At 46.5% G+C, this 14096-nt stretch overlaps 2 protein-coding genes across 5 annotated transcripts in view; both read left to right on the forward strand.

Annotated features, from left to right (window-relative positions):
* HOXA3 (homeobox A3) overlaps nt 1-14096 on the forward strand; it is a 52159-nt gene that overhangs the window by 23753 nt on the left and 14310 nt on the right. The window contains exon 1 of one of the 4 annotated variants that reach the window (XM_082193505.1): nt 9776-9857. The exons of 1 other annotated variant lie outside the window; for it this stretch is intronic. The gene's annotated coding sequence lies outside the window, so the exon portion shown is untranslated. Of the gene's footprint in view, nt 1-9775; nt 9858-11845; nt 11983-13477; nt 13748-14096 lie in introns of those variants that run through there. 2 more of the 4 variants (XM_082193509.1, XM_082193508.1) reach the window with 2 other exon arrangements.
* HOXA4 (homeobox A4) lies at nt 582-3036 on the forward strand. The gene is made up of 2 exons (XM_082193537.1): nt 582-1376; nt 1878-3036. Exons 1-2 carry the CDS (start codon nt 680-682, stop codon nt 2210-2212), a joined length of 1032 nt encoding a protein of 343 aa, XP_082049663.1. The 5' UTR covers nt 582-679; the 3' UTR covers nt 2213-3036.

Raw genomic sequence — 14096 nt, forward strand, 5'->3', positions numbered from 1 at the left:
CTCCCTAAACCACCCTGACCCTAAGTAGCACATAGCTGTTTTAAGGGGTAACGACCGTGCGTGGTTAGTCTTAGGTGACCTAGCATGTCAAGCAAGGATCCCTCGCTGCTTTCACTGGGGAAACTCGCTCAAAGCAGCAGCCCCCTCGCCCACAGCTGCATGGCCCGGAGGCTTTCCTCTCGGCCTAATTCTCTAGTTAGGCCGCTTGCGCCGACTTCGGTTCTGACCGCCGCTGTCTGGAGCGCGCAGAAAGGAATCTCCAGCTTCTCCTTGCCTCTGCCGCGAGAAAGGCAAGACAGGCAGGCAGGGGCCGTCCTGGGCTTGTCCACCAGCGTTTCATTTCCTGATCCGGGCTCTGCCAACCGCGTAGCAATTGGCCCTGCCGGTCAGGTGGTGGGGGTGGCTCTGGTTTGTGTGTGTGTGTGTTTGCGCGCGCGTGTGTTCCAGGCTCTTGGGGTGGGAACTGGAAAGGAAGGGGGGAGCGGAGGCCCAAACTTTGGCAGCAGGCGCTTGACAACAGCAGCAAGGGGGGGTTGGAGGAGGAGGAGGAGGGAGGGAGGGAAGGAAGGAAAGAGGGAGGGAGGGAAGGAAGGAAGAAGGGGGAGGAGGGGAGGGGCCTCCTCGAGCCCAGAAAAACGACAACGCGAGAAAAATTAGTATTTTTGCACTTCACAAATTAATGACCATGAGTTCGTTTTTGATAAACTCCAACTACATCGAGCCCAAATTCCCTCCTTGCGAAGAATATTCGCAGCTCGGCGGCGGCGGCGGCGGCGGGAGCAGCTACCACCACCACCACCAGAACCAGCCCCACCACCAGCAACCCCATCACCACCATCCTCAGCCGCAGCAGCACCTGCGCCAGCAGCACCACCAGGCTCACCCCGGCCAGCCTCTCCCCGATTACTACCAGCGGCCGAGCAGGGAGCCCGGATACCAGCCGCCAGCGCCGCCGCCGCCTCCTCCGCCTCCTCCTCCCGAGGCGCTGTACCCCGCGCAGCCACCCCACCACTACCCGGAGTCGCCTTATAGCTACAGCAGCCTCAGCGCCACTCAGGGCCAGGAGCAGCCGCCTCCCGGAGCCTCGCCGCCACCGCCTCCTCCGCCGCCCCTGCCTCCTCCTCCGCCACCCCCGCCACCGCCTGCTCCACAGACTCCCGCGCGGAAGGGCCACCATGCCCCGAGCCAGCCCTTGCTCCAAGGCCACGTCCCGCCACCGCCTCAGCCCCACCAGCGCCATTGCGAAGCAGCAGCGGCGGCGACAGCGCCCGGGGGAATCCCTGCCTGCCCGCTCTTGCCGGACAAGAGCCTGCCCGGCCTGAAAGGCAAGGAGCCGGTGGTGTACCCTTGGATGAAGAAGGTCCACGTTAACACGGGTGAGTTGACCACCTTCTTCCAAGGGGAGCCGGGATGGCTTGTATGTGTGTGCGTGGCGAGGTGGAGGAGGCTGGGCTAGGCTGGACTCCGAGGTTGTGTGCATATACGTGTCTGTGTGTGCTGGCGCATTTCCTAATTTTAAAAAAGCGCGCACGCACACGTGAGAAGCCTTTTGTACTCGGGGCCCTTTATCAAGAGATTTACGAGACGCCAAACTGTTAGGGCAGTAATTATAGTCCCCATAAATTTAATCGCCCTGCCTGTGGCTCTGGGCCACGTCTCTTTGAAGCTTTTCTTGAACCCAAATGCCCGTCACCATTTTTTATGGCTCCCCAATTGTCTCCTATTGTCACGAGCCTGTGAACCATTTTCCTCCCCGCTTCTGTGGCTAATCTAAACCCAGTGTCGAGTTATTATATAATAATGATAATGTTCCGTTGCCTTCTTCTCCTTTGTGTCCGTGCGTGTGCGTGTGTGTGTGCGCGCCTGTGTACGCTCAGTCAACCCCAATTACACTGGAGGCGAGCCCAAAAGGTCTCGAACTGCCTACACCAGACAGCAAGTCCTGGAGCTGGAGAAGGAGTTCCATTTTAACCGCTACCTGACCAGGAGGCGACGCATCGAGATCGCGCACACGCTCTGCCTCTCCGAGCGCCAGGTCAAGATTTGGTTTCAGAACAGGAGGATGAAGTGGAAGAAGGACCACAAGCTGCCCAACACCAAGATGCGCTCCTCCAACCCCTCCAGTCTTAGCCAGCAAGCCAAAGCGTCAGCACAGCACCATCAGACACCACCGCCCAGGGGTAGGGCGACCCCAAACTCAGCAGCGCTCTGATGGCCTGACAGACGCAGGGACACCCTAACCCACCACACGTCCCGCTCCTGCCTGATTTAATTTGCCATAGGGACTATATTAAGGGGCATAAATGCAGAACAAGAACCAGTCACAGGGCACGTGTGTTTAAACCAAAAACCAAAAACAAACACCTTGGACAAAGTGTTCACCTTCTGTAAATATGACCTTTCCATTCCTACCATGTTTCGTTTTTTAATTTATTTATGGAAATACGGTCCACCTGCAGCATCATTAAAGAGTTGAGGATGGATCCTGTACCTAAGAAGGACCCTTTGCAGATATGTTTTAAGGTGTCAACATATGTTAATAAGTGACTTTGTGACATGTGTGTGTAAATCATAGACTTTGTCTTGTTTCGTGGAACATTCGTGGACTCTCAATTACAGACAGAAGCAAAGCCATTTTATGACGTGGAAGTATTTTGGAAGTTGGAGTGGGGACGTTGCCCAGAGACCCCAGCACCCTCCAGCCCTTACCGACCAAGAAAGTATGTTTTCTGTGTAATAAGAACAAAAAAGTGTAGTCTCTGCTGTGTAGTCGTGATACATTATCCTCCCCCGACGGTGCATTTGTTACTTTTTATAAAAAAGAACGAAAAAGAAAAGTACACCAATATTGCTATAAAGGCTATTTCTGTCTCCGTGTCTTGCCATAGTCAAACGTCCGTGTACAGTTTGTGAAATCTATGTGTGCACATTTGTGAATGTGTGATGTATATATAATGTCCAGTGCTGGTAATAAAATAAAATAAAACCAAACCAAACCACACCTCTCTGTACAAAAATAAAACTTAAGGCACTAGACACACCGTGAGAAGCGTGCATTTGCCTAGAATGTGTCTTTGTTGACATAAACATGAAAACTCTCGAGGATGTCTTGTGTACATGCTGTTCAACCCATTCCTTAGGAGAGGCCGAGTACCTGCATTATAGTCGAATTAGTTTTATTAAGGAGTAACGTTTCTCCTTCCCAAACACCCGAACCACTTTATGTGTAAGGAAGTCACATCGTTTTCGATGACTCTGGCTTCCACATAGGACCATAGACCAAAGCCCCTATGGAAAGCAGAGAGTTGAGAGTAATTCCCATTGAAACAGGTTGCCGGGGGGTGTCGTTGTAGATGGGCTGAATAGGCTGCCATCCAAGTACCCAGTTTTAAGTGAGTTGTGGATCGGCCTGCGCAGCCTGTCCATTTCCCTAAGGAGGCGCCTCGGCTTAGCCACTCCTTCTACAGGATACAGTCTACTGTGTGTAGAACAAGAAAGGCGTCCATCCCCCCAAATTCTCATTCATGACATGTGTCCTCTGCCTACACCATTGGGGAAATATAGTTCTTTCCCGCCTTGTGTGAAGAGAAACGGGGCTATTCTAGTAGAATGAAGGGAATAATAACAGTAATAGTAACACTGCACTATCAATGCTTAAACATATTGCAGCATCAGTAGTGACCCCTTAGTTTATTCCAGCCGCAGCAACTTCCCACAGGGGGGAAGAGGGTCGAGTTGCAATGGCCCACCGCTCTTCGGCATGGGAACAAACCGGAAGCGTTAAAGCCGCACACCCAAAACATTATGGTAAAGCCAGATGATGCCCTTGACATGGAGGTTCATGGGGGGGGGTGTCTTCTGAACAGCTTAACCAACCCATGCAATAAGTACAGGTGAAAGTTGCTAGTTTAACTCTACACCCCCATTGACGTTTACTCCGAGGCAAGTCCCACTGTTGCACAGTGAGGCTTATTTCCAGGTAAGTGTGTCTAGGGTTGCACTCTTATAAGTAGCAATTCTTCAGTCTCCTCCTGGAGAGTGGAATACAGTTCTGGGCCCTTTCTGATATCCAGAACTATAATCCGATGCTGGTTTATATTGGAGACTTAAATGGCGCATTCAGTGCAAAAGCTTGTAGGCAGCTCAGACAGAACTGCCGTGGAAGCATAAGCAGATGGTTTAAATGTATCCTTCGTCCATTGGGCTGGGAAGGGTGACACCGCCATTTGAAAAGTTATGGTCTCACTTGCCGTGCAGAAGAGAAGTAAACATTGCTGTGAATAATCTGGAAGTGTGCGTCGAACTGCACCACCCCAAAGGACTTCCTTTCTTATTTACTATATCCTTAAAGTGCCCTGTCCCGTATGTTTGTTTGTTTGTTGTTAAGAAATAAAAGAGAATAGGCTGGAAAACAATATCGCCCCCTCTCCTCCCTGTTAACATGGACCTCTTTTTGTCTAAAGTCTTTGTTTGGTCTGCCCTAGAGAATTCTCTTCTGCTAAATCCACTGACGCTCGAAAATCAAGAGGAGTGTCCCAAAACTGTTAAATCAGTGATTAGTATTGAAGTATGATTGCGGATCTTCCCTGACTTCCGTAGTCTTACGCTTGGATCACCCCCCTTTCCCTCCCCCTCTTTCTCCATTGTGTGTGTGGGGGGGGGAAGATCCCGAAATGAAATCACGCTGAAAATAGCAATTTTACTAGGAATCATTAATCACCTCCTACAATAAATACTTCTTTGTAATTCAACAGCGATTCTGAAAGGCATTCTCTTGGAAAAAGGTCTGAGAAGACACGAAGGATTTTCCTGGGGAAAATGGGTTCATGTAGAAAGACACAGTCGCTTGGCTGTGCCACGAAAATGTATACTTTCTGGGTGGAGAACCGAACGAAGACTGGAAAATGCACGTGGCAGATCAACATCGTTCAAGGTAATGTTTTTATTTGATTTTTGGGGTTGTTGTTTTTCTGTTTATGCCTTTCCCCTTGAAAACGCAGGGCGCTTCACGGTGATGTGTAGGTGTCGATTTTTTTTTAAGCTTGGCTGCCATAATCGATGTAACAATAAGTTCGAAAACTACACCCGACCATTGTCCTGGTTTGTGCGAGGGCAATGGGGAGAGTTCACCGAAAGGACAAATTTTCTATCCTATTAATTGTTTTTTTAAGAGAAGCAGACTGACCCATCAAACCCTTGACCTTTAAAGGCAGGATTCTTTCTAGCTGCTGGACCTAAATCTGCTCCTCTTGCCCTGTTTCACACACACACACACACACACACACACACACACACACACACACACACTTACTGCATATTACCAAAGAAAGCTGCTCTGGATCCTAAAGGTGGAAGCGCCTTCATGTTTCAGATAGAGTATATGCAAATACCGGTACTTGAAACAGTCGGGCGTAAAGGTCTAAGCTCTAAGGGGTCCAACCACAAACAAGTAAGGGAGGAGGGCTAGAACTGTGCTGCTTGCCTTTTCCTCCCACTCAGAGATGTGGCATGCGGGGCGCAGGTTTGTTTGTTTGGGTTTTTATTTTATTGCTGCCTTTGGGATTCACTCGTGGCCAGCATCCACTGCTGAAGAGGGATTGCCACATGGATTCCTGCAGAAGGGACTGGCCATTTTGGGTTGCAGCATCTACAGGACGAGATGGGTTTGCGTATGTAAGGGAACGAGAAGGGAGGAAGGCCCAGACTGGTGGGATTTGGCAGGTTTCCATCTCATGCTGTCTAGATTTCCCCCAGTTTTGTAAGCAGAAGGGTGTGTGTGTATACATGGCGCTGTGTAGGGTTAGAGGATTGCGAAGGACCGTTTCGTCTCTCTTTCTCCCCCCCCTGCCCCCAATACACACAACCCATCTTCAAACTTTAGGCTCATATTTGCTAACTTTGAGCGTGTGAAATGATCGCCGCAGGCCTCCAGACGATTCTACAAGCTCTAACACTCCTGGTCCAAGTCTTTCATGCCCAACAGAGGCTACAGAACTAGCTTGAAACTCTGCTCCCCTCCCTACTTTCCTTTTAAGAGAAGTGCCCCTCGGTTTGCTTAGCTTGTTCACTACAGAAATATACAGATCAATATCTTGGTGACACCATTTCACCGGGCAACCTCAGCGTGAACCGACCGGGAAGACCAATAAACAAGAACTGTGAGGTTTTGGATGTGATTTATAGTATACGGAGAAGAGACATTAAAAAAAAGACAGACAGAAAGAGAACGTTTCAGAAAGAGAAAGTAGTGTCTTTTTCCTACACTTCCATTACAAGAGAGACAGATGGACACCTAAGACAGAAGTGCTACTCTCCGGGCAGAGACAATCTCTGACGCGCAGGCTTGACTAGGTTGAGAAGGAGGAGTAGGTGTGAAGATATTGTTCTTGCCCAGCTTTGAGGGAAATGTTAGCTTTGCAGTTCTGCTAATTGCCAGCTCCCTCCAGAGCAGTTTAATTTACTCACTCCTTTGGCCATGCTGCGGCCCAGGAGGATTAGGCCGCCAAGTTCTCTTAACTTCTTACTTTGACCCCATTTGAGCTCATTGGTGCTTTTGCCTGTTTCATGAATAATAAGCAGTAGTCCCACCCCCCGTTTTAAAGCACATATTATCCCTCCTTCAAGAATCCTGAAAGCTGTCGTTTACCCCTCCAGAAAACTACAGTTCCCAGCACCTTTAACAAATTATGGTTCCAAGGATTCTTGGGGGAAAGCGGGGATGTGCTTTAATTATATGATGCTCAGGCAACTGTAAGTTAGGCGCGTTGAAATCTGGGTTGAATCCAACCTAAGGTACCTGCACTTGGATGCCATTGAAATCGATGCGACAAGTCAGACATTAAGCCTGCAAGCCTAACCCCCCTTACCTGGAAGCCACCCTCCTTGCATACAATGGGGCTTGCTTCTGAGTAGACGTGGCCAGGATTGCTCTGCTAATGCATGAAACCGATGGGCCCTAAGTGCAACTAGCTCGTTCTAGATTAAACCCACCGCGCTTAAAGTGCTCGCCAGTCCTCTTTGCATCTCATCCAGTCGAGTTTCCGCCTGCCTCGCTTCCTTTCTGGAACTGGCCAAGGTGTGAAACACCTTTGTCTCCCAGGACTGGGTGGCAACACTCCTGCTGACCTCAGAAGAATCAAGTTGTCACCCCATCCGACCAGTTCAAAGGGAATACTGACTAAATAGGGTTATGGCCCACGCCGTGGCCGTTCTCTTACCGACTCGCCCGCCTGACATCCCTATAGCCAGGACTTTTTATCAGGCGGTCCCTGTTGTGATGAAAGGCGTGGGTTCCAAATCATGTCTGCTGCCCCAACCTGCTGCCACTGACAATAAAAAGTCGAATTCAAATGACTGATTCGGGGGCTCGGCCGCTTCATTCTGCCTGGGCCTGACAAGCCCCGCGTTATTAATGCCCAAATGATCTCCCCAGAAACTGAAAAGCTGTCAAAAACCGGCGAGATGATGAGGCCTAAATAAGCAATAGAGAAGCACTGCGAGGGTAGATAAAGGTGTTGCGTCTGTTCTTCTCGGGTATTGAAATTTTAATCTGGCCGGGTTGGGGAGGGGAGGGTTGGGGGGTGAAAGAGAGAGAGAAAAAGGATGGGATGTCACGTGACATTAAATAATTAATGCAGATCTTCACGAATGGATCTGTGGCGGTCAGTTCTCACTAGTAGGAGTGATTCTTTCCGAAGTGAAAGGGAACTTCCTCTTTGACTTTTTTTTTAATATATAAAAACCAAAAAACCCCAAAAGCATGCCTACCTGGTTTATCTTTTGCAAGGCTCCTTAAACTCCTTAAGCGAGCATTAAGGGGGATGAGGTCGGTAAGTATGCGCAGGCCGGTCGTGTGCCTGGACTGCCTTTCATTGTTTGCACTTGCCTTCCTTTTTGATTGGGGAGCCTTGACTTAAGCGACGGGGAGATTTACGAAATGTTCCATCTTTGTTGCGAAGCTGCCTTGTGGTCGCATTATGCCTTTTTGGTGATTAAACCTAAAGCGAGGCGATTTGATAACGTTCGAGTACTAATTCACACTGTGGAAAGTTGCCACAGTGCGGGAGTCCTGGCTTTTTTGTGTGTGTTTCCCCCCCCAATTTGCCATGCGTTCATAAATCACCGGCTCGCAGAGCAGGGCCAAGAAGAGAAACCGGAGAGGCGGCGGCGGCGGCGGCAGCAGCAGCAAGCATTGTGAGGAAGGGAATAGAGGCAGGCGAGGGGGGCGGGAGACGACAACAGAAGTCATGGACACATTTCTCTATGACTCATCATTAAGCAGCGCGATTTAGTACCCAGTTTAAAGCACCGCAATTAATAGCAGAGTTTTGTGATAAGCCCCCCCCTTTTAACTCATGGCGTTTTGTTAAGTGCTCCATTGCTACTTTCTAACTTTAAAGCTGCAAAGGAGCAGCCCTCCCCCCCCACCCCAAGAGGTCTCTAAAATATCATAGCATGTAGTTTAATCGTCCCCAAATATACCACCAAAAGCTATTGAATAGCACGATGCTGATTTAATAGTAAGCACATTAAGTGGTTCTGTATGCTACTGCTTTCGATTGTATTGCAGTTTGCCACGCGATGGGCTGTTTAGGAAGTAGTTTGAACGTTAAACACCAAAGGAGTTTCCCAGAATAGAGAACTGGTAGGATAGAGAGCGAGCAAGAAATATTATTATACCCTTAAATACTCCTTGGTATAGAAGCAGCTGTCTGGCAAAATCCACGGGCAGTTCCAGAAATCGAAGCATCTTACTAATGTGGGAGTGCAATAAAACCCCCAGTAAGCGATTTAGAGCTTCTCCTTTCTTTTGTCCTGCTAGATGCCTGCTTAGCACCAAATCTAAAATTATAATAGTCATTACCAAACGATCCAATTACCAAAAGCAAATTCTATCATGCCAAGTTCTCCCAAGATGAGATTTAAAACTTTTTTTTTCAAGCCTTCGATGACATTATTCCAAGAAACAGCACTAAGCAATTATTAGCAGTCACTTTTGCTAGCCAGGCGAAGGAGAATCCAGCGGGACATTTAAAGAGGTGGGGAGGCCTGTCAGTGGATTGCGGGAAGCGGGGCGAACATCTCATTGTTACTTTAAATGATTAATAAATATATTTAAATAAAATTATTATTGCTTTGAGAAAGTCAATATCCTTATCTTCAGGCTACTTTTCTGCCAGCGGAGCAAAGAACAGCCATTTAAACCCACAACACACGTCTGTTTCCCCCGTTTCAACACTATTTTTGTTGCTATTGTCCCTAGTCTGATTTTTAAGTCAATTGCAGCCAATGGGAGACAGTTCAGGGACGGCAGATCAGGCCCACAGATTCAAGTGTGAGCCTAGTTTCGACCGACGTGTGCCTTGCATTTAAAGGAGAGAGTCACATTCTTCTACCATTAAACAGAGATGAACGTGGCCAGTTGTATTTAATGTCCTTACTTGATTAAATGATGCTAAACAAAGGCTTCCCAGAGGAATATGAAGCTTACATTTCATAAAAGAGGAATTATAAGATATTCACAGGGAGAATAGTTGTCTTCATAAGAAAGAAGCTTATCTTTCAATTTCATACACGATTGCAAAAGGCAATATTTTTACGTGTGTTTTTTTCTAAAAGAAAAAAAAATACGCAACTCAACAGCGTCCTTTTAATGATTATATACCCACCGAGGATCTGCTAAAACAACTCAGCAGCTGACCCACGTCTTGTCTCGAAAACAATGCTCATCCCCTATAGTTCTCTCATTTAGCTATTACTTGTTCTTTATTTACAGCACTCCGGTGCACCGGAAAATACGGTTTAAAGACACCTACAATCTGGAAACAATTCTGCCCGGTGGTTGGAAACGCGAGGAGGTAAGAGCCCTGTGGGTGGAAAGAGGGGGGGGGGAGAGAAAAGAAACGAATCTGTTGTCCAATTGTTTAAAATAGTTTCATATTGCAGAGAAGAGGATTCGGTTTGCTAGCGCTTGTTACAAAGGTTACTGTGAGCTTCGGGTTTGATAAATAGCTAAATCGGTTGGAATTTTCTGCACTGCGCCAATTCATCTTTCGTCGTCGGTGAATGCACGTCTTGTCAAACAAAGAAATACATAGAGCCTAAGTAAGAGCAATTCTTTGAGAGCCATTCAGAACAGGGAGGGTTGCACACGGGCTGGAAAGAGCTAGAGAAGCCAATGAAGTCTTTAATGAAAATGCATTTTGCTTATAAAATCAGCTCTCTCAGGATAGGCTCGCGATTAAGAGCAGCTCTGCATTTATGATAGCCTGCTTGTTGTTTGCTGTTCCGGATGGCTTTAGATTGTTTAGAACATGAGAACAAAAGTCACCTTTACAACTTAGAATACCTGAGGATTCTCTATGGCTGCTAGCAACTACTACGAGGAATCAGTAATATCGCATCTGCTTTCCCTGCTGTTGTAGTGAAATTTAAAATTTTCTCTAGGTGGCCTTGTTTACACCCAGCTGAAGGCAAACGAAATATATTCATTGGTGGCATCTATTCATTGAAAACTGCTCTTAATCCTAATAGAGGTGCCTTGCACTCTTCTCTCGTTTCAGTTCTTAAAATCGATGAAAACGCTTAAAAAGCCACCATATGATTCCCCCCCCTTTTATTAACCAGCGTTAGAAGACCAAGGGATATGTAGAGCCGCTTGAGTTTCCTGCTAGAATTACCTGCTTTTATGAGGCTGAAGTACAATTAGTTTAGTTTACTACCTTTTAAACGGCAGGCATAAATTACAAGCCTACAAAGGCTTGTTGTGTTGATTTAGCAGCTTGTTGAAATTCTCCCTGCTAAAAGGCGCTGCGAATGCCCCTTCCTGAGCCATTTCAAGACAAAATGTTGATTTAAAACTATCAACATTCCAAGAAAGGGAGGGGGGCAAATTACTTTAAAATACAAAACACTTCCAAGTGTCTGAAATATAGCCTGACCGTATCCTCCCAGAAATAGCCTAGACTTTTCTAAGAATAGTATTCAATGCTTAAATATATATATATTGCACTCGTCCCCATTTCTCTGATAAGGATGCATGAAATTTGGACAAACTTTAAAGGATAATAGATGTGATGCAGCGCAGCTGTCCTAATACTTAAACGAAAAAGATAAAATTATTTAAGGGGGACCCAAAAAGCCCCAACACCCCCCAAAACCTAGTGACATAAAAAACTCACACCAGGCTCTGATAATAACAGAGTCTCTATGAGAACGTCATTTCCTAGTTCTGATCATCTTGCTTTGCATTTTCAGACATAAACGTGACATAAAATATTCAGAGAAGTTCACTCGGTTTCTTCTCCGTGTACACAACATTTTAAGGTTAACGTTAATAATCAGCATTCGTTTTGAATGAGGCATATTGCGGAACGGAACTTTAAACTAAGCCCAAAACTCAATTCACCTAAAGCAAAAAGCACAAATCGTTTTATTTAATCTAAGCCTGGATAGCGGAAGGGAAGTCCCACTTTCTTCGGAGGATTCTCTGCTCAGTATATTTACTTGGCAGAAAGTCCCACTGAAATCAATAGGACTTACCTCTGAGTAAATATGCTTAAGCATTGCAGCTTTCAAATTCGTGAAGACTTTACAGCATAGTTGCACTTGGATGCTAACCAATCATTTGAAAAACGATGTCCATTGATTTCAGCGCGCGCTCTCTCTCCCTCCAAGTAATTGTGTCTTGGATCTCGACCTCAGCTCTGCTCCGCGCCTTCTTTCTTCCGCATGCATTCCACTGCTATGTGTGCAGAAAGAGGCGGGGCAGCCTAGCCCTGTTCCCTAAAATGAAATGTAGCGTTTTTAGCTCTCCCCAAAGCGTTCAGATTTCCCAGTCCTCGAAGTAACAGATGAAGGCAACGGAGAACCTCCGCGAGGAAGGCGAAATGGGTGGCGAGGCCGCTGCCTTCCTGTCCATTCGCATTTGCATTTCTCAAAATTCAAGATCTCTGAAGTTCGACCCAAGCAAATCAATTCCAGGTCAGCTTTTTGGTGGGTTTTTGTTTTGAAAAAGGAGAAATAATAAGCAGAGTTACCAGGACTCCAGTGAAGCAAGCTTGTCTCCTATAAAGCACAGCCTGAAGAATTAGCTCCTCATAAATCACCAAGAAGTTACTTTTCTTTAGGAGAAAAACCCCCCCCACATATTCACTATCCATGCAATACGCACCGGAGTTAATAGTTCAACGGCAGATTTCACATTAACTTGATCGTTAAAACTAATACAGACCTACACAGCAAAGGGCCCTTTCCTTTTTTAAAAATAAGGAAAGGAAAGGGGGAAAGGATGTACTCATAGATGGCGTTAAGGCGTGTAAGTTGAATCTGCACCCCAGAGTTATGATTTATGGCTTTGTAGTTTCTATTTGGTAAAGTCATCTTTCTGCTTCTGACTCAAAGCAGTCGATAACGTTTTACTCGAGATTCAGGAAGATTCGCTGTGGCTCCCTCCCCCATCTGCTCCATTATCCATTAATTTTGGCTGCATTGTTGCTGAAGATCTTCTGAAGGCCTCTTTTGACTGCGTTGAAGGCACTTTAGTTTAAATGCCTAGGAATCCATCTCTTGGATAAGGGTGCTCCCTGTTTAAAGTTTAGCATTTGTCAGTGGAACTATTAGTGATGGAAGTGTCTATGACTATTCTACAAGTTTCCCTCGAATACTCCCCTCACTTTCTTTTTTAAGGTTGCTTGTGGCCTAAGCTCTTCAGGTTCTAGTCCTATCAAGCGGTGTGATTTGGTTCCATTAAAGGCTATGTTCCGGGAAGGAAAATGTATAAAGGTAGCTTCGAAGTAATATATCTTTGGGTATTCTGCCACTGAGTTCAGTGGGAAGAAAGAAAGAAAGTTGCTTTCAGAAGAACTCTGAACTTATGAAAACTCTGAGCCTAGAGAGCTTCTGGGTGAAAAGGGGAGCTTTTTGTGTGCGCGCAGAAATCTCCGCATTTCCACTTAACACGGTTGTGGAAGGAGATGAAGGTTACTAGTGCGGTTAAATCCACCAACCTCTTAAAAGTTAAGTTGCAGTCAAAGGAAGAGGACGGATCATAATTTGATCAGAAGGCTGGCAGACGATACATTTCATCTGCTCACACATAGTAAATGGGGTTCTCTCCCCGCCCCAAGCCCTAATGCAAGTGATGAAAGAAATAGAATACAGTGAAACTTGCTTTGGAGTTGGTTGGAGGAACAGCTGAGAGGGATGTTACATAGGAAACCGGGCAAGAAATTCAGAACCACCATCGGTAAAGTGGGCCCGTAGTGCATTTAAGGTAGAAACGACGTTTGCCTTGTAAGACATGGTCACTTTGTTAGAGCACTATGTAGCTTGTGGAAACTGAACAGAAAGAAAAAGAGAGCTTTTAGATCTGCATGCAAATGAAAGATTAATTCATTTCTGAGGCTCACTCCAGGGACCTGTGTGAGATCTCTCTCCCCCCCCCTCATTTCTTGCTTGCTTTTTCTTTTTCTTTTTTAAACCCTCCCTCTCCGGACAGTTAGATCATTATTCCGCGCTAAATATTTCATCGTTCCAGAACCCTATAATTTTGTACATCACTCAAGTACTTGCATAGGAAATGCGTAAGCGCAGGTTGAAAGAGAAGGTCCCAACAGAGTTTGCAAAATGTAGATCCACCACAAAGCCAGCAGACGCCTTCCTCCTCGTCGTCGTCCTCCTCCTAGGGTGTTAACAAGTATAGAAGCCCACCATCTCTATACCAGAGGATCCTTGGGCCTTTTGTCAGGTAATTACGGGTCTTTGGGGTTCCTACAAGGGCTCTGCTGTAACGTGGGTGTTCAGCAAGCTCCATTCAATAGAAGTACAGAGGAGCCCGTGGGATGGCGGATACCCCCCCTTTAATACTGAAGGGCTTTTCCTTATGGAAATAGTGGCAGAAGTTCATCTCGGATGGATCCAGCTGCCCTTTTTCCTCTAAGGGTCAGCGGAGAGTTTCTCCTTCAGAACGAGGCCAGTTGGTTAGCCTCAAAAAGTTATGGGTAATCACATGAGAGAGGGGGGGAATTGTTGATTCTTCCTATCTTCTGTCTGAAACGTATATAGAAAAACATTCGTGGGAGGAGTGGGATAAAAAA

The sequence above is a fragment of the Podarcis vaucheri genome (assembly GCF_965113315.1).
Source record: "Podarcis vaucheri genome assembly, chromosome: 12".
Classification (NCBI taxonomy): Eukaryota; Metazoa; Chordata; class Lepidosauria; order Squamata; family Lacertidae; genus Podarcis; species Podarcis vaucheri.